At 48.2% G+C, this 19,117-nt stretch overlaps 2 protein-coding genes across 2 annotated transcripts in view; both read left to right on the top strand.

Moving 5' to 3' along the window:
- DOC2B (double C2 domain beta) overlaps nt 1-13,400 on the top strand; it is a 32,128-nt gene extending 18,728 nt beyond the window's left edge. The window contains exons 4-9 of the mRNA XM_009094797.4: nt 2,870-2,979; nt 8,664-8,790; nt 8,985-9,142; nt 10,397-10,478; nt 10,645-10,741; nt 11,346-13,400. Of these exons, the coding sequence (XP_009093045.1) occupies nt 2,870-2,979; nt 8,664-8,790; nt 8,985-9,142; nt 10,397-10,478; nt 10,645-10,741; nt 11,346-11,482 (711 nt within the window). The 3' untranslated portion in view covers nt 11,483-13,400. The remainder of the gene's footprint in view (nt 1-2,869; nt 2,980-8,663; nt 8,791-8,984; nt 9,143-10,396; nt 10,479-10,644; nt 10,742-11,345) is intronic.
- Nucleotides 13,401-14,160: 760 nt separating this feature from the next.
- LOC103820330 (pinopsin) lies at nt 14,161-17,789 on the top strand (the record flags this gene model as incomplete). Its single annotated transcript, XM_009094978.2, has 5 exons — nt 14,161-14,488; nt 15,089-15,271; nt 15,714-15,859; nt 16,979-17,218; nt 17,652-17,789. Coding segments are annotated over 5 exons (1,035 nt in total), but the record flags the coding sequence as incomplete, so codon positions are not given.
- Nucleotides 17,790-19,117: the final 1,328 nt, after the last annotated feature.

Here is a 19,117-nt window from a genome sequence, read left to right as displayed (position 1 = left end):
ATTCTGTCCTGTCTTATTCTATTCTATTCTATTCTATTCTATTCTATTCTATTCTATTCTATTCTATTCTATTCTATTCTATTCTATTCTATTCTATTCTATTCTATATTCTATATTCTATATTCTATATTCTATATTCTATATTCTGTCCTGTCTTATTCTATTCTATTCTATTCTATTCTATTCTATTCTATTCTATTCTATTCTATTCTATTCTATTCTATTCTATTCTATATTCTATATTCTATATTCTATATTCTATATTCTGTCCTGTCATTCTATTCTATTCTTCTATTCTATTCTATTCTATTCTATCTATTCTATTCTATTCTATTCTATTCTATCCTTCTATATTCTATTCTATTCTATTCTATTCTATGTCTATTCTATTCTATTCTATTCTATTCTATTCTATTCTATTCTATTCTATCTATTCTATTCTATTCTATCTTTCTAGTTCTATTCTGTCTATTCTATTCTATTCTATTCTATTCTATTCTATTCTATTCTATTCTATTCTATTCTATTCTATTCTATTCTATTCTATTCTATTCTATTCTATTCTATTCTATTCTATTCTATTCTATTTCTATTCTATTCTATTCATTCTATTCTATTCTATTCTATTCTATTCTATTCTATTCTATTCTATTCTATTCTATTCTATTCTATTCTATTCTATTCTATTCTATTCTATTCTATTCTATTCTATTTTTCTAGTCTATTCTATTCTATTCTATTCTATTCTATTCTATTCTATTCTATTCTATTCTATTCTATTCTTTCTATTCTATTCTATTCTATTCTATTCTATTCTATTCTATTTCTATTCTTGCTATTCTATTCTATTCTATTCTATTCTATTCTAGTTCTATTCTATTCTATTCTATTCTATTCTATTCTATTCTATTCTATTCTATTCTATTCTATTCTATTCTATTCTATTTCTATATTCTATTCTTCTGTTCTATTCTATTCTATTCTATTCTATTCTATTCTATTCTATTCTATTCTATTCTATTCTATTCTATTCTATTCTATTCTATTCTATTCTATTCTATATTCTATTCTATTCTATTTATTCTATTCTATTCTATTCTATTCTATTCTATTCTATTCTATTCTATTCTATTCTATTCTATTCTATCTATTCTATTCTATTCTATTCTATCTATTCTATCTATTCTATTCTGTCATTCTATTCTATTCTATTCTATTCTATTCTATTCTATTCTATTCTATTATTCTATTCTATTCTATTCTATTCTATTCTATTCTATTCTATTCTATTCTATTCTATTCTATTCTATTCTATTCTATTCTATTCTATTCTATTCTATTCTATTCTATTCTATTCTATTCTATTCTATTCTATATTCTATATTCTATTCTGTCCTATTCTATTCTATTCTATTCTATTCTATTCTATTCTATTCTATTCTATTCTATTCTATTCTATTCTATTCTATTCTATTCTATTCTATATTCTATATTCTATTCTGTCTTCTATTCTATTCTGTTCTATTCTATTCTATTCTATTCTATTCTATATTCTATCATTCTATATTCTATTTCTATATTCTATATTCTATTCTGTCCTTCTATTCTATTCTATTCTATATTCTATTCTATTCTATTCTATTCTATTCTATTCTATTCTATATTCTATATTCTATTCTGTCCTGTCTATTCTATTCTATTCTATTCTATTCTATTCTATTCTATTCTATTCTATTCTATTCTATTCTATTCTATTCTATTCTATTCTATTCTATTCTATATTCTATATTCTATATTCTATCCTGTCTTATTCTATTCTATTCTATTCTATTCTATTCTATTCTATTCTATTCTATTCTATTCTATTCTATTCTATTCTATATTCTATTCTATATTCTATTCTGTCTTCTATTCTATTCTATTCTATTCTATTCTATTCTATTCTATTCTATTCTATTCTATTCTATTCTATTCTATTCTATTCTATTCTATTCTATTCTATTCCATTTTCTATTCTATATTCTGTCTGTCTATTCTATTCTATTCTATTCTATTCTATTCTATTCTATTCTATTCTATTCTATTCTATTCTATTCTATTCTATTCTATATTCTATTCTATTCTATATTCTATATTCTATTCTGTCTGTCTTATTCTATTCTATTCTATTCTATTCTATTCTATTCTATTCTATTCTATTCTATTCTATTCTATTCTATTCTATTTCTATATTCTATTCTATTCTGTCTGTCTATTCTATTCTATTCTATTCTATATTCTATATTCTATTCTATATTCTATTTTCTATATTCTATTCTGTCCTTCTATTCTATTCTATTCTATTCTATTCTATTCTATTCTATTCTATTCTATTCTATTCTATTCTATTCTCTATTCTATATTCTATTCTATCCTGTCTTATTCTATTCTATTCTATTCTATTCTATTCTATTCTATTCTATTCTATTCTATTCTATTCTATTCTATTCTATTCTATTCTATATTAAAGAACAGAGGAAGAACCCTTACAGAAGGCTTAACAAGATACTAATTAAAAACTCTTGACTGACTCCTCAGAGTCCCGACACAGCTCAGATGGGGATTGGCCATTAAGTAAAAAAAATTCATGTTGGATAAACAATCTCCAAACCACATTGCAAAGCAGCAAAACACAACAGGAACAATCAGATAAAACAATCAGATAAGACAATCAGATAATTATTGTTTGCAATTTCCTCTGAGGCTTCTCAGCTCCCCAGACGAAGAAATCCCGGCAAAGGGATTTTCCAGAAAACACGACAGTGCCACAGGGCCTCCTCTCCTGCCCAGGTGACCAATCCCACTGACCCCCCCTCCTCTGCTTTGCCAGGCAAACAAGCTGAGAACCAAAACTCTGCGGAACACGCTGAACCCCACGTGGAACGAGACCCTCACCTACTACGGCATCACCGACGAGGACATGATCCGCAAGACGCTGCGGTAGGGCCCCACCCCGGGCACTGAGTGAAATGCTCCCTTCCCTCCCCCCCAGCACTGTGCCAGCTGTCCCTCCCCACCCCAGGGACAATTTCCCCCATGCTCAGCCCCGCTGGAGGGTGCAGAGCAGGGCAGAGTTCTCCCCAGCCCAGCCCAGCCCAGCCCAGGGTTGGGGTGTGTACCCTGCACGCATCCATCAGCCCCAGAGGCACTGACAGCTGGTTTGCAGGCAGCCTGGGCTGGGGGAGGCAGTGAGGAGCCTGTTCTGCTGAACTTCAGGACTCTCAGGCTGGCTCCTGCCCGCACAGGTGCTGTGGTTTGGGTTTAACCTCTCCGTGAGGCTTTGCAGTTGTGTCTTGCTGAGAAAATCTCCTCAGGGAATCCTGGGCCCCTTTCAGAGCTGAGCTTTTTGTTAGAAAGCTGGAGGCACCTGAATTATTGTCCAGCTAAACAAAGAATGTAAGTCTTTATTTTATTATTTTGTTTTTGTTGGCTCAGTCTGTGCATTCAGCATCTCCCAGGGGCTGGGAGATGTTGTGTGAGGGTGGAATGATGCTCTGCAGGGAGCAGACACCTGTGAATGCAAAGATTTCTCCTGTTTTGGCCTCTGCCCCACCTGGATAAGGGCAGGAATTGTGGGCAGCCTCAGCTGCTCCATCAGCACCCTGATCTGGGGCCGTGCTGCAGGATTTGCTGTAAGATCCACTGGCAAAGAAAGGATTTTACATCCTTCTCCAAGGACTCAGAGCTTTGCCAGCTCCCTGGCTGCAATCCCACCCTCCTCATCTGCAGGTGCCCTGGGGGTTGGTGATTTTCCTCCTGCCAGGAGCTCAAAGCTGCCAGGTGAAAGGTGCTGCTCAGGGCTGAAGCGGGGCAGAGCCCACCTGTTGTCTGCAGGGTGCTGGGGAATTCAGCACCGTGGATTATTATTCCACTTAGAAAACATTAGTCATGCTGGAAGTGCTGCAGGCTGGTGGGGCTGGGAAGCCTCCAGTTTGTTGTTATTATTGGTGGGTATTTTTTCACTGCAGGCTTTGAAGTTTGCAGCCTCCTCAAGCGTGGAAAATGGGTTTGTAAGGAGATGTTGGCTGAGTTGTTTGCTGGAAGGTGGCAGGGAGCAGCAGGGCTCGACCCCCCATTCTTTCAGGGCTCTGGGAGCTGCTTCTCCCTTGGGAAGGGCTGCTTATCCTGGAGGCAGCAGGGAGCTGTGGGATGGGGGATGCACCAAAATATGTGTGGGGCTGGATTTGCCTCTTTCCCCACAGAAATCCTGCTCTGCCCTGTCCCATTCCTGCCAGCCAGCCTGGGTGCTATGGAGCTCTTTGTGCCCTCCCCAAAGCTCAAAACTGGGCCTGGACCCCTGTGCCCCACCTGGGAGCCCTCAGTCTGCAGGAGAGTGTGCCTGGATGGACTTTAAAGGAGGCAGGGACACTTCCCATATCCCAGGTTGATCCAAACTCTGTCCAACCTGGCCTTGGACACTTCCAGGGATCGAAGGACAGCCACAGCTTCCCTGGGCACCCTGTGCCAGGGCCTGCCCACCCTCCCAGGGCAGGATCTCTTCCCAATATCCCATCTAAACTGGCCATCTGTCAGTGTTTTGGTGTGGCTGGAGCTGTTTCTCTGCTCTGAGCTGGCCCTTCACTCCCCCAGTGCTGCTTCCCACAGGAAACATCTCCATGCACTGGGTGCTCTGCTTCACCCATCCAGCTTCTCCTCAAAATATCTCCTTTTCCACGAGGAAAAGCCAACTTCAAAGCCAGCAGGACTCTGGTTTTCCCTGTGTTAATCAGGAGAGGCTCCTGCCAGGCAGCTGGTGCTGCTTGAAAGAGCATCAGTGATGCTCCCCTGGGTCTGGGCAGTGCCCATTCCCTGGGAGCCTCCCTGGTGCTGAGCTGGGCAGGGAATGCAATTCCAAAGTCTCTTTAATGTGAAAATAAAGGCAGAGATCAAAGCTGCCTCCCTGCAGCCTGGAGATGCCTCAGGGAAGCTGGAACAGCACCCAGAAATCTTCCCTGCTCACCTGGTGGGACGTGTCCAGCATGGATTGCTGGGGTGCTGCTGACATGGGGCACCCTGCCAGGGCCTGCAGACTTTTTGGAGGGGACAAGGACATCCCAGAGAGTTGGGTGTTGGACCCCTTCCTGCCCAAGCCCCCAAGCCCACACCATGGCCAGACAGGTTCTCCCTCATCCCTGCGTGGCCTTGTCCCAACTGGTGCAGTGACTTTGCTGTCCCAGACCCCCGGAGCCAGCAGGGTTCACCTCCCCGAGGTGAAGGAGAGGTGAAGGCAGCCCAGCTAATTGCTCTGGCAAGCAGGATTTTGTTAATGAGCCAACCCCCTCAAAAAGCAGCAGATATTTGGGATTTCATGGAGAGCAGCAGGTGGGAGGATCTCGAAAGGTCTCATCCATTCATTGAATTAAATATCCCTGAGTGTAGCCCAAGGCTTAGCAGGGATGAAACCACCCACCAGCCTGGGAAAAGGCAGGTTCAGAACCAGGCAAAACACACTGGAGGGCACAGATGGATGGGATTGGGGACAGACTGGGGCCAGCACCAGGGGGGAAATCCCACCCTGGAGCCCCCATTCCCACCACAGGGTACAATGTCAGGGGGAGGCAGAGAAATGCTGCAGGGGAAGCTGGAACAGGCAGAATACAATCTCCTCCAGTTAAATAATAGATGTAAAATACAATAAATAAATTGCATTCATAATAAATGCCCGAGCTGGCCAGATACTGGATACAATTATTCATATCCAGATATATTGGCGAGGTGATGCATTATTCATGGGGCACTCAGCTAGCCCACGAATGCCAGGAATTCTTTGTTTAATCATGTGTTTGACAAACATCATGACTCATTAAATGTATTATTCAGAAAATAGTATTTGATCAGGACTAATAAGCAGAGTGCAGCCACTTCAAGGTTTGGGGTCCCAGATTGCTTTAGTCTGGATGAATGAGGTTTGCTTGGAATTGCAGGTGCACTTGTAATTACAGCTCATTTCTGCCGTGGTTTCTGTGCTCAGACTCGGAGGCATTTTGTGGTGGAGCCCACCATGGAATCCTCCTTTTGTTTTCTGGAGAGCTGGCCTTTCCCAAGGTGTTATTTTGTCTCCTTGCCTGGCCTTGCCTGTCCTTGAACCAAGCCAGCATCACCTGCTCCTCACCGAGAGCCTCCCTGGTGGGATCTTAGGCACAGGGGCTCTGCTCTGGGTGTTTTTGTGGAAAAGGGTCCTTGCTGACCCCCATTTCCCCTTTCCACACTGGGAGAGAGGCCGAGGAGCTCGTGTGAGGGAGCAGGAGCCATGAGTCAGCTGCTGGAGCTGCTCAGTGAGTCAGGGCTGGAGCCCAGGAGCCCGGGCTGAGTAGGAGGGAGGAGAAGTTTAATGAGCAGTGATTGTTCATTTGCTGCTTAGTTTCCTTCCAAGGTGCTTTTCACAGCCATTAATGTAAAGATCAGGACCCCACAGTGAGGATATCAAATGGAACACCAGGCTGGAGGATTGGGATTAATAAGGAGAGATGAGGAAGGGGTGAAGCTCCAGTTCCAGGCTGGGGATGGGAGGGGAACGAGGCTGCCAGAGGCACCTCGTGCTGTTTGTCATGGGGCTGATTTTCTAACCCAAGGCATAAAAATTCCATCACATGGATTTCTCCTAATAAAATCCAAGCTGGTGGGATTGCATTATGCCCTTTTCCAGAGGGAGGGGTGGGGCTGGAGCTTCCTGCTCATCTCACTCACAGCTCACTGCCTTCACTGATGTACCAGTGCTGGAAATCCCATTCCAGTGGGGATGAAGAGCAGCTGGGAACAGGAACTGGGACTAGGACTGAGGCTAAAAACCACTTCTCAAGAGCCTTCCCATGTCCCTGAGGGCACTGAAACAGGGTCTCTCCCAGTGTGGCACTGGAGATGCTCTCCCTGCCACCACTACTGGAGTTTTCCACGTTTCCTTCCTGGGCTTTTGCCTGTCCTGAGGCTCCAGAGCTTTCACAGCAAGCAGGATTTGTGTTTGGGGTCTTGCTGTGCTTCCCTGGACATTGTCAGGAGAATTGTCACCTTTTTAAGAGGTAAACCATCCCAACCCCTGTCTCTCCCTGAGTGCCCAGGAACCAGCACCACTCCTCATTGCTGGGTGTAGGCACAGATCCTGGGCTGCCAGCTCCCTGTGTGTCCCCTCCTGTCCCCTCCTGTCCCCCCAGCTGTGCCCAGAGGGACAGGGCTCCACACTCCTGCCAAGTGCAGTGCTGGCTCTGCAGCTGCTGCTGCTGCTCCTTTGCTGGTTTTGTTCTTTACAAGAAAGAGGAGAGGAAGTGGGGAATATTGTGCCTGCATTTGAGATTCTCTTTGAGGGTTTCAGCCTCGTGGTGGGGTGGTTTTTGCTGTGGGTATCTATAGTAACGCTGCATCCAGCACAGTTTTCAGGAGAGCAGCATTCCCTGTTTTCCTGCTCATGTCATTTTGGTTTTTTCCCAAACCCCTTTTCTGTGCTGCTCCCCAGCCCTGATGATCCTTGTGCTGTGGCACTGAGACATCCCCATGGCTTCCTTGCTTCCTTGCTGCTCATTTGTGAGCATGGGGGTGGTCAAACCATCCTTGGATAAGGCACTGAAGCATCCACAGATAAACCATCTGGAGATAAATCATCCTTGGATAACCCATCCATGGACAAACCATCCAGATGCTGGACAGGCCAGAGGCGTGGTGTGCAGTTATTTACCCTCAGGTGGCATCACAGGGCATTATTTATTTTTAATTACTTTCCCCCCTTCCCCTCTGGTCTCTGGGGGCACAATGCCACCCATGGGGAGATGGACACCAAAGGGACTGGGTGTTGGGTTTTTTTAAGGAGAAAGGGATAAGAAATGCCTTTCCTTCATGGGCAGGGAGCCCAGCCAGTCCCTGCAGGGCTGCAGTGGGGATGCAGGATGCTCCCTTTGGGTGGGGATGGCTTTCCCCATTAGCAGCCCTGCTGCTCCCTCAGGACACCCTTCTGGCCCTCTGGGATTTTGGGAGCTGCAAGCAGAGGCTCCCTGCAAGCACTGACTTTGCTCCTCTGTCAGAAGCAGCAGAGGAATGACTCATGAGCTGCCAGCTCAGGGAAAGGCAGTGGTAGCTGATCATGGAAAACAGCCTGGGCTCAGCACCACCTCACTGGGATGCACCCCAGGATCCCAGCTGGGCTGGGAGAGCTTCACCTGCCCCAGGTGTGGAAATCACTCCTGGCTTTGTCTGTCTGGTGGGACAGGAGGTGCTCTGTGTCCCAGGCAGGGCCACACTCCCAGCAGTGCCTGAGCTGTGTGGGAAGCAGGCTTCTCCCAGCCACACAGTCCAAGGCAGGGATGAGGAAGAGCCTGCATGGCTGGGCAAAATGCAGCTCCAGCAGCTCTGAATAATTTCACTTTAGTCACTGATGATTTAATGGAAGAGCCATTAGGATGGTTGAGGCTCCTGCTTGCTTTTCCAGCAGTGCCTGGGCTGGGATGTGCATTTAGGCACAGACTCACACCCTGAGCTGCCCTGGCTGGGCTGTGCCCATCCCATTCCAGCTGCATTCCAGCTGTGTTCCAGCTGCCTGCAGAGGAGCTGCCCTGTCCGTCTGGGGAAGGGTGACCTCAGCTGCAGGGGGCAGCCCCTGCCCTGTCCCCAGTGTCCCTGCTCAGCCTGGGCTGTTGCAGGATCTCGGTGTGTGACGAGGACAAGTTCCGCCACAACGAGTTCATCGGCGAGACGCGCATCCCGCTGAAGAAACTGAAACCCAACCAGACCAAAAACTTCAACATCTGCCTGGAGAAGCAGCTGCCGGTGAGTGAGGGGCCTTCAGAGCCTCAGCTCACCTGGGAATCACAGCTACAGCAGCTTCTCCCTGTTGGGGGCAGCTGTTTGGCCCCTCAGACCTAATCAAGGACGTGGGGAAGAGCATCCCTTGGCTGGGGAGGTGTCTGGCTGTGGCTGTACCCCGGTGCAGCCCCCCCAGACTGGGTGCATTCCCTCCCCAGATAGATAAAACAGAGGACAAGTCGCTGGAGGAGCGTGGCAGGATCCTCATCTCCCTCAAGTACAGCTCGCAGAAGCAGGGGCTGCAGGTGGGCATCCTGCGCTGTGCCCACCTGGCTGCCATGGATGCCAACGGCTACTCCGACCCCTACGTCAAAATGTGAGTGTCACCCTTCAAAATGGGAGTGTCACCCGTCAAAATGTGAGTGTCACCATGGCCCTGCTGTCCCCTCCTGCCCCTCCCCTCAGCGGGAATTAATTGCTCTCATTAGGAGATGCAAATGAGGCCGTCAGGCAGCAGCTTGCCTCTGCCCCCCTGGGCGTTATTCCCTGGCAATTGTTTGGCAGAGCTTCCAGGTGAGGTGGGCACAGCACTTGGTGCTCAGGGGCTGTCCCTGATGGTCTGGCACTGCCTCGCCCTAAAAAACAGCTCCTGGTTTTTTGGGGATGGTGTTTCTTAAATTCCCTCTCTGCAAGAAGGGGTGACCCTGTGCCAGTCCCACCTCCCTGTCCTCACTGTGCTGACTCAAATTTGGGCACTTTTAGGGATGGTATTTGCTAAGGCAGAACTACTGGGAGAAACCTCCCCTGGGACACCCAGGAATGGAGTTCATCAGCAGCACACTTTCACCTTCTTATTTAACTGTTTTTCAGGGGTGGAGGTATTTGTATAAAAATCCCCTCTTGCCTTTTTAGGTGCCCATGGGAGGTTCAGTCCCTGAGCAACACAACTGCCATTGCACCCAGCCAGTTTTGGGTGTCCCCTGTGCCATCCACAGGAGATTCCATCTGCAGGGCTGGGATCAGAGCAGATAGGAAAGTGATGCTCCTCAGTACAAGCCCTAATTTTTTAATTATGAGCAAGATCTGGAACGTGTAGCAAGGAAGCAGAACTGATGTTTAAAGGCACAGCACCAGCACAAAACCACCATGGATTGGCTTTGGCCTGGCCCACATTTCAGGTCCCCTCTCTGATGACACTTTAATCTTGTTTGCTGTCCAGCTCTGGTGCTGTGCTGCAGAATATCTGCAGGGAACAGCTCAAAGCTGCTCCTGCTCCCTTTTCCACCCTGCACGTGGTCCCTGTTTCCTGGAGAGGCTCTGCATCAGCAGCCCAGTCACAGTCCCGAGTGTGGACAGGTCCTGGGCTGGCAGTGCTGGCTTTGGAGAGCATGTGTGCAGTGCCAGTGTCCCCTAGGGACTGGAGATGGGATAATCGGTGCTCTCTGATGGAAGCCAGCAGCTGGCTTGGTTCTAAGGAGGGGAAAAGCTGCTCCTCCCAGGGAGGAGCAGGGGAGGAGGATCTGGAGGTTCAGGGGGCTCACCCTGGCTCTGCTCAGGAGCTGCAGCCACAGATGTCCCCACCCGTGTTCTCCTGCCCTCCTCACTGGGACCCACTTTGGTCTCCTTGCAGTTACTTGAAACCAGATGAGGACAAGAAATCCAAGCACAAGACAGCAGTGAAGAAGAAAACGCTGAACCCCGAGTTCAATGAGGTGGGTTTGAGCTGGGTGTGGTTCTCACCAAGGGGGCTTTTCTCATCCTCAGGCTTAAAAGACAAATAACCACCACCTTGGTCACTGTGTGAGGGATTGGGGTTGGGTTTCCCGTGGGCAGCCCCAGCCCCTGGTTCATCCTGGCTCTGCCTCTGCTCCTCCACAGGAGTTTTTCTATGAGATAAAGCACGGTGACCTGGCAAAGAAGACCCTGGAAGTCACTGTGTGGGACTATGACATCGGGAAATCCAACGATTTCATAGGTGAGGAGCACACTGCTGAAGGTCTCCTTGGCTTATTTATTTATCTTTGCTGTCTCTGCCTCTTATTTCCCTGCACTTCTCCACCCCCCTGGTTTGCTCTCTGTGCCCACATTCATTCAGGCTGGGTTTCTGTTCTGCTTTTATCCCTCTCCTGCACCTGAGCCTCTCACGGAGCATCCAAGCAGGGAGAAAATGCATCTGCCTCTCCCCTTCTGTTTTCAGATGTTTTCCTCTGAGTGCAAAACATGTTTAACAGGGAGGTTTCATTTATCTCTGTTGGATGTCTGGGCTGTTTGTGATTTTGTCTCTGGTCACTGTGATTTATCACTAACAAGGGCCCAGTACCTCTGACAGCTCCTGTGATTGCAGTGAGCCCTTGGCATAAGGGACAGGGGCACAGCCTGGGGCTGGGGCATTGCCTGGGACAGGTCCCACATCACAGCCACGAGGAGGTGGGGAATTTGGGCAGGGTTTCACACCAGCTTGGATGCCGTGAGGATGCTGATGAATCCTAACAAAACCTGGCTCCCTCGGTATCTCTCAGCATCCCCCGCAGAGCTGATGCTCCCCCCACACCTCTCCCTCTCTCTGTCTCCCTCCCAAGGCGGAGTCGTGTTAGGAATCAATGCCAAAGGGGAGCGGCTCAAGCACTGGTTCGACTGCCTGAAGAACAAGGACAAGAAAATCGAGCGCTGGCACACGCTGACCAACGAGCTGCCGGGCGCCGTCCTCAGCGACTGAGCCCCGCGGGGCCGCAGCTCCACAGCCCTCGGGCTCCTCCCGGCTTTGGAATCGGGGGGATCCCAGGACAGCCAGGACAGCAGGACACCCCCCAGCAGGGCCTGGCTGCAGGGAAGCCCTTCCCAGGGAAGAAGGCACCGGTGGTTTGCTCTGGCTTTTCCAGAACGCCTCTTGGCGCCCTGCCGCACTCACAGCCCCGCTGTGGAGCGTGCACACGCACACTCACACACACACTCACACTCACGCAGGTGTGCACCCCTGCATGCACTGCAGTCTGGCTCCTCTCCCAAGTCCTGCCTCTACTCAGTTACCTTCTCGCTGCCTTGCAAGTCAGTGGCAAAAATGAATGCGTCCGTCCGCGTCCGTGTGTCCGGCATCGGCAAAAGGCGTCCCCAAAAAACACACAAAACCCAGAACTGTCTCCTGGAGGCAGCTTGTGCCATATCTCTGGTGGTTTGTCAGTCTCTGTGGTTTGGGCCTAAACAGTCTTTTCTGCATTTCAAGCTCCTCTGTTGGAATGATTGTGTCCCTGGTGAACCCGGGCAGAGTGTTTGCTTTCCTTCCGGGAATGTCGTGCTCGTCCTCTCCAGTAATTCCCGTGCAGGCAGCAGAGCTGTGCAGACCCAGCTTTTCCTCCTGGGGTCAGGCAGCTTCACCTTTGGGAGACAAAATAAAAAATCTCCCTGGAACAGCCTGGCTGTCCCTGCTTCCCAGGAAGCAGCTTCTCTCCTAATGAAACCATGCCATGCAGCAGCACGGCTGTTTTTCCAGCCAAGCCAGCTTTCAGGCTGAATTTTTCTATCATTTTTTCCCTTTTTCATCCCTCTCCAATTCATGCATTAAATAATGAAGATGCTGAGCCTCGGAGCTGAGCTGGAGTTGTGTTTGTAGCTCGGCATGGCCGTGAGGTTGATTCATTTTCTGCCTCAGTGTCCAAACCAAACAAATTTCTGTGTGTGCCACAGTAATATTAATATGGCACAGTAATAATATATTAATATTATAATAATCCCAGATATCATCCTCTGTGATCCACCTTGGCTTGATCTTCATCATCATCATCCCACCAGGCATCCAGTGGGATAAGCTAAAGCTTTCTAGGAAATGCTGCACCATTCCCAAAATGTTTGGAAGCCTTTGAACAATGATTTCTTAGGAAGAGCTGCTCTTTCCCCACGAGTCTCAGTTACCCTCAGCTTCCAAACCCTGTGCAGGTATTGCCAACTTCTTTTTTTTTTCTTTTTCTCTTGGGAAGCAATGGAATCTCTGGAAACCTACGTTTACTTTTCCAGGTGATGATCCTGTTACACCTTGTTACACCTTCTTTGATATTGTGGGAGGGGGGAGGTAAAAGAAAAAAACCAACATTCGTAGGGGTTTTTTAAATAACTCAATATTTGTAATGCATCCTGCAGATGTGCATGGTTTTTATTTGAATACTGGCAGCCTGTCAAGTCGGATGTTCCCACTAAATCCTTTCTGGCCCAGCACCTTAAAACCTGGTTGGGGTCTGAGCTTCCAGGGAAGCTCCAGCAGCACCAGGTTGGCTGTGCCTCCCTTTTCTGGCCAAGTTCCTTCCAGTCCATCCTTTTTTTCCCAGCCTGTGAAACTGGTTGATGCCTGAGGTGGAGCAGGACACGTGTGTGTGGGTTCCCTCACTTTGTACCCCAGTCTTTTCCAAGTGGACTCTCCGTCCCTCGTCCCAGCTGCATGCAGAGTTGGTGGTTGTCATGCCAGGCCTCGTGAAATGTTTGATACCAATGTTTTGCTACCATGTGAAGGCTGCAGAAACCGTCCTTACCTGCATCCTGAGAGACTTTTGTATTTCAGTATTACCTATCTGTGTACTTTTGGTCAGATTTGTTAATATTTATAATGAGAACCGAAAATAAAAAGGTTAAAAAATAAAAATGTATTAAAAAAAAAAAAAAAAAAGAAAGTTTGATGCCAGTGGTGCAGCTTTTGAATTTGGGGGATGGCAAAGATTGGGAAGAAATTATTTTAAACCAGAGCACTGGGGGCTTCTTGGCCCAATATAGCATAAATGCTATAAATGTACTATATAAATACTATAAAATACTATAAATGTATTATAAATATTATATATGTACTTATAAGTATTTAGAAAAATATATATGGGGATATATACAGATTAGCTATAAATATAGTTATATATATATAACTATAAATATATATTTATAAATATCGTTATATATATAAATATCGTTTATATATATATATATGGAGAGAGAAAAAATACATATAGATGGCCCAATTAAGCATATATACTACATGTATATTTTTATTTATTTATGTTTAATATGTATTTAGTAGCCTTGAAGCCCAGCAAACCCAGGGCACAGGGAATGATGTCCAGACCCAGGTGTCCAAGGTCAGGAAAATCAAGCTGGAAAACACAAGGCAAAAAATATTTACTCAATTAAATGATGCTCTCTTCAGCCATCAGATTTCTGTTTAAGTCACTCTTTATCCCCTCGGGAATAAAGAGCTGATTATAAAAAGCAGGAGGGAGGACAAACCCTTCAGATTAAAATCAAGCTTAAGGTATTTGAAAGCCAAGCTGCTCTGGGGCACGTCAGCCCCTCCAGCTCTATAAAGAGGCTCTGCTTTTGGGGGAGCTCACCTGCCCCAGGTGCTGCTGCTCCATGGAGGAGCCCCCAAACAGCAGCAGCAGCAGCACCCCGGGGCCCTTTGATGGCCCCCAGTGGCCCCACCAGGCCCCCCGGGCCATGTACCTGGGCGTGGCCGTGCTCATGGGGCTGGTGGTGGCCTCGGCCTCGGTGCTCAACGGGCTGGTCATCGTGGTGACCATCAGGCACAAGAGGCTGCGCTCGCCCCTCAACTACATCCTGGTGAACCTGGCCGTGGCCAACCTGCTGGTGACGCTCTGCGGCAGCTCCGTCAGCCTCTCCAACAACATCCGCGGCTTCTTCGTCTTTGGGGAGCGCCTCTGCCAGCTGGAGGGCTTCATGGTGTCCCTGACGGGTAAGGAGAGAGCTCCAGGCCTGCCCCTGGGCTTTGGGGGGTGTCTTTGGGTTCAGCAGAGGGGATTTGGGAGATGGTTCAGCACCTAAAGTCAACGATTTCATTTCACGCTGTGAAATGTCAAGTCGTGTCCTTCAGCTCTTGGTTAGCGCAGGGAAGGGTTGGGGAGGTGGCTGTGCCAGGTCACCACACGTCCAGTCTTGGTCTTGGCAGAGTGGGAAATGCCACTTGGGGACATGGGGAATCCTTGTTTGGGATGTGTTTCATGGGTGCTGGCTGCTGTGCCAGCACACCAGGGACTGGAAATTGCACAAAACCTCTCCTTGAGGACACCCTGCTGTTGTAACCACGAGGCATCACAGCCACCCACTGCCAACTTCATCTCTGAGGGCCAAACATCCCAGCTGTCCCTGCTGTGAGAGAAGCAGTGCCAAAATCACAGTTTCCAACAGCCAAATATCACAGCTGTCCCTGATGTAGGGAAAAACATCCGACTTCTTGTTCAAATGATATTTTTCCTTGATCTAAACCATCACCTGCCACGTCCCAGCACAGGCAGCAGAAGCTGTCCCTGTGACACAACCCCTGCTGTCCCCCCAGGCATCGTGGGGCTGTGGTCCCTGGCCATCCTGGCCTTGGAGAGGTACCTGGTGGTCTGCAGACCCTTGGGGGACTTTCGGTTCCAGCACCAGCACGCTGCCAGTGGCTGTGCCTTCACCTGGGGCTGGTCCCTGCTCTGGACAACCCCACCACTCCTGGGCTGGAGCAGCTACGTGCCTGAAGGTAGGGGAGATGTGCATTCTACTCCACTGTGCTGTCTTCTTGCCTCTTGTTTTCAAGCCTGGGGTAGCTGGAGAGTGTCTGGGTTGGGGTCTAAAGGATTAATCTCTCCTGTTAATATTTCCTGCTTGCTCAGCCAATAATCCTCTCCTGGAGGTTGTTCTTTGGAAGTTCCCCACCACAAGACATTCTGGAGCCGTTCTTATTGGAGCTGCTCCGGCTGCTGGAGCATCACCCAGCACACACCCAGCCCTGACCTGCTCTTGTAGGAGCCTGGCACAACTCCACAACAAATCACAGAGGGCATCTGGCCACTCAAACCCCCCAGTGCTGATCTCCAGGCCCTGGGGATGGACACACGAGGTGGCACAGCTGTTTTGGAGCCCAACCTTGAGCCCTTATCCAAGCCCTAACTGCTTTAGGCTCATTCCCTCCTTTATTCCAGGCCTGAGAACCTCCTGCGGGCCCAACTGGTACACGGGTGGCAGCAACAACAGCAGCTACATCCTGGCCTTGTTTGTCACCTGCTTTGTGGTGCCCCTCAGCCTGATCCTCTTCTCCTACACCAACCTGCTGCTGACCCTGCGGGCGGTAAGTGAGCCCAGCTCAGGTGAGCCCGCTCCCAAAAAGTCTCCATGGGGATGGAGAGCCTCAGGGCAGGTGTTGGGGACAGCCTGAGGCACTGCCATCAGGGCTCCCAGTTGTGAGAAATGGCTACTCACTTTTTATAGTTTAGGAAGGTTTATTAAACCTTATCAAAAATATAACAGAAGATTGAATGAAGTAAAAAGGTTATGGCGCTGGGAGCAAAAGATTTTCCCTGCCATGTGCTCAGCCTCCTCACAATGGAGGTTTTCCCTTTTTAACTCTTTAACCCATCCCAAAGTTCTGTCCATCAACCTCTTCTTTGCTGTCCAGTGGTGGAGATTTGTCCTGATTAGAGGTCAGATGTCACCACAGTGACAAGCCAGCCCTCCCAAATGTCCCTTGATAACCACACGAGAGGGTAAAACAACTATAAATCTATACAACCTTTCTTAAGGTTAACAGACACATGATATTTGTCTGTTAACTGTGAGAATCAATCATTGCATTACTCATCTGTTACAGATGGATAATGAGATGATTGGCTCTCGCAATTAAAATATAACTGTTGTGTGAATATTAAGAAAAGCTTTAGTGATGTACAGTTATGTTGTTGTAGTTTAGATGTCCTCTGATCTCCCCATGGTTCCCTTTCCCCCTGTATTGTTGCCATCAGACAGCCTGGGCTGTCTAGGCCAGGTAAGAAGAAGCTGCACAGGTGTCCCTTACCTGGGGCAGTGGGGAATGGAAAAGCTTGGGGGTGCTCAGGGGGTGGGCATGGCAACCCCTGCCCTCCAGTCCAGTTACAGAGCAGTCTGCACTGATAAATGGCAAAGAAGAGCTGGCTGACAGACCTTGGGAGGGGCCAGGGCTGGCTGGTGCAACCCCAGGGATATAAAAGATCCATCTTGAAGATGAACCATCCACGTGGTACCCACGAGGGGCAGCTCCCAGCGCTGCGAATTTTCCCTTCTGTCATCCTTTTGTTGTATTTCTGTCAAGGTTTAATAAACCTTTTGAGATTTTCCAAGCCAGCAGTTGTTTCTCACACCACCTATCCCAGGAGGGATGGGATGCTGTTCCAAGCTGCTGACAGGCCTCTCCCTCTCTCCCACACCCCCGCAGGCGGCGGCGCAGCAGCAGGAGTCGGACACGACGCAGCAGGCGGAGCGGGAGGTGACACGCATGGTGGTGGCCATGGTGGTGGCCTTCCTCACCTGCTGGCTGCCCTACACCACCTTTGCACTGGTGGTGGCCACCAACAAGGACATTGTCATCCAGCCAGCCCTGGCATCCCTGCCCTCCTACTTCTCCAAGACGGCCACGGTTTACAACCCCATCATCTACGTCTTCATGAACAAACAGGTGAGAGAAAGCTCCAAACAAACACAGCAACCAACCAACCACGCTGGAGAACAGCTGGGCAGGCTCAAAAATCCTGGAGGGAGCATCAATCCTATCTGGAAGTGTGGTCACAGGCTCGGGGTTGCTGTGTAAGCAGCAAGGATTTGGGGAATAAGATGGAAAGGGAGGGAGCAGCCTGCGAGCCCGAACAAGAGCTCATTTTCTGCTTCCATGGTTTTATGGGGTCAGGAAACTTAATGTTGGCTCACAAGCTGCTTGTTGAAGGCACAAAGCAAACAGAATGAAACTTTTATTGTCCATAAAGCACAAAGAGTTGGGCTGGGAATAGACAGAGTTCTTTCCCAAAATATAACCAGCGTCCAAGCTGCCGAGTCTCCGGGTGACGCCGGATTTGTGCTGCCACAAATAACCTGCCCCTTCCTTCCCTGCCCAGTTCCAGAGCTGCCTGCTGGGAATGCTGTGCTGTGGTTACCACCCCAGGGGCATGGGGAAAACCTCTCCAGCTGCCCCCAGTCCCCAGGTGGCTGCAGAGGGGCTGAGGAACAAGGTGACACCGTCCCACCCCGTGTGACAGCTGCCACGTCCTGTGCCAGTGCCAGCTCCAGGATCTGCCTGTGCCACCCACAGCAGCACAGAGGGCTCGGGGTGGAGCTGATGGGGGGCTCTCAGAGGTTGGAGAGGTCCCCAACAACATAAAAAAGACAGGTCAGTGTCTTCTTGCAGGTGAGGAACCATCCCATCATGGGAGAAACTGCAGATTTTCACTATGTCCCTCTCCTGAGGAACCCCCTCCCTCCCAGCCCCTCCCCTGGGAGCCTTTCAAGAACACCAAATAAAAAATGAACAGTAATTTTTCCTCAGTGCCCAACATCCCAGGTGGCTGTTTGGCCCCTGGTCAGGTGGAACAGGGTCTGTCACCATGCCCTGCCAGACCAAGCCCTGCCTGGTCCTGCTGGGAAGTTCAGGGAGATGCTGTAGACCTGGCATAAATCCAGCAGGAATGTTTGAGAGCCAACTGTGTTAATAAACACTGATAAATACTGAGCAGTTCATCTGTTTTATTGGCTGATGGAAGGTCTGACAGAAAACACTTCCCCTCGTGCCACCAGAGCTGGCACAGCCCTCGTGGCAAGTGCCACAAACATCAGACAGACAGCCAGGAAATAAAACAGACACAAAGTTAATTTTCTTTTTTTGGAGTTAAGGCAATAAGGAAAGGTCTGAATGCACTGATTTCCCAGCAAGGGTGAAAACATGAGTGGTAGCAAGCCCCAAGGCCCACCAGCAGCAAACAGAAGATACCAAAGCCTGAAAGGATAAAATAAAAGATAAAAAACCTCCACAGGCTCCACAGCTTCACACCTCATCTCAAATCTCCAGTCCCAGTGTTTATCTACCCCAGCTGCAATCACACTTCTGTTTTTGGAGGAGATTCTGTCGTTCAGGAGCCCAGGAAAGGCTGCTGAAGGTGATACTGAAGGCAGGGAGTGGATGAAAATGGGTTTCACCCAATTCCTCTATCTCTAAAAAAGCCTGCCTGCCTTCAGAGCTGTCTCACAGGTTGGTGATCCTGAACCCTTGAATTGCTTTCAAAATGAGGTGATTCCCAGCCAGGCACCCCAGCAATTTGCACTGCCATGGAGGATGATGAGATTTGGGAGACTGAGGGTTTGGGTTGGGTTTTTTTTTTAACCATCTGAGATTCTCTGCTTCAAACCAAAAATAAAACAAAAATCCCCAAACCAGCCCAGACCAAAGGAATGAAATATTCAACCTGGGCTAGTGGAAGGTAGCAGAAGGGTGGAATTAAATAATATTTATGGTATTTTCCAACCCAAACCATTCCATGACTCCGTGACCTGGTGTGGGGGGTCAGGACACCCATCCCCACCCCTGTCT

This window comes from Serinus canaria, chromosome 19, assembly GCF_022539315.1.
Source record: "Serinus canaria isolate serCan28SL12 chromosome 19, serCan2020, whole genome shotgun sequence".
In the NCBI taxonomy this organism is placed as follows: Eukaryota; Metazoa; Chordata; class Aves; order Passeriformes; family Fringillidae; genus Serinus; species Serinus canaria.
Note: the sequence above shows the minus strand (reverse complement) of the source record. Positions and strands in the feature narration are given on the sequence as shown.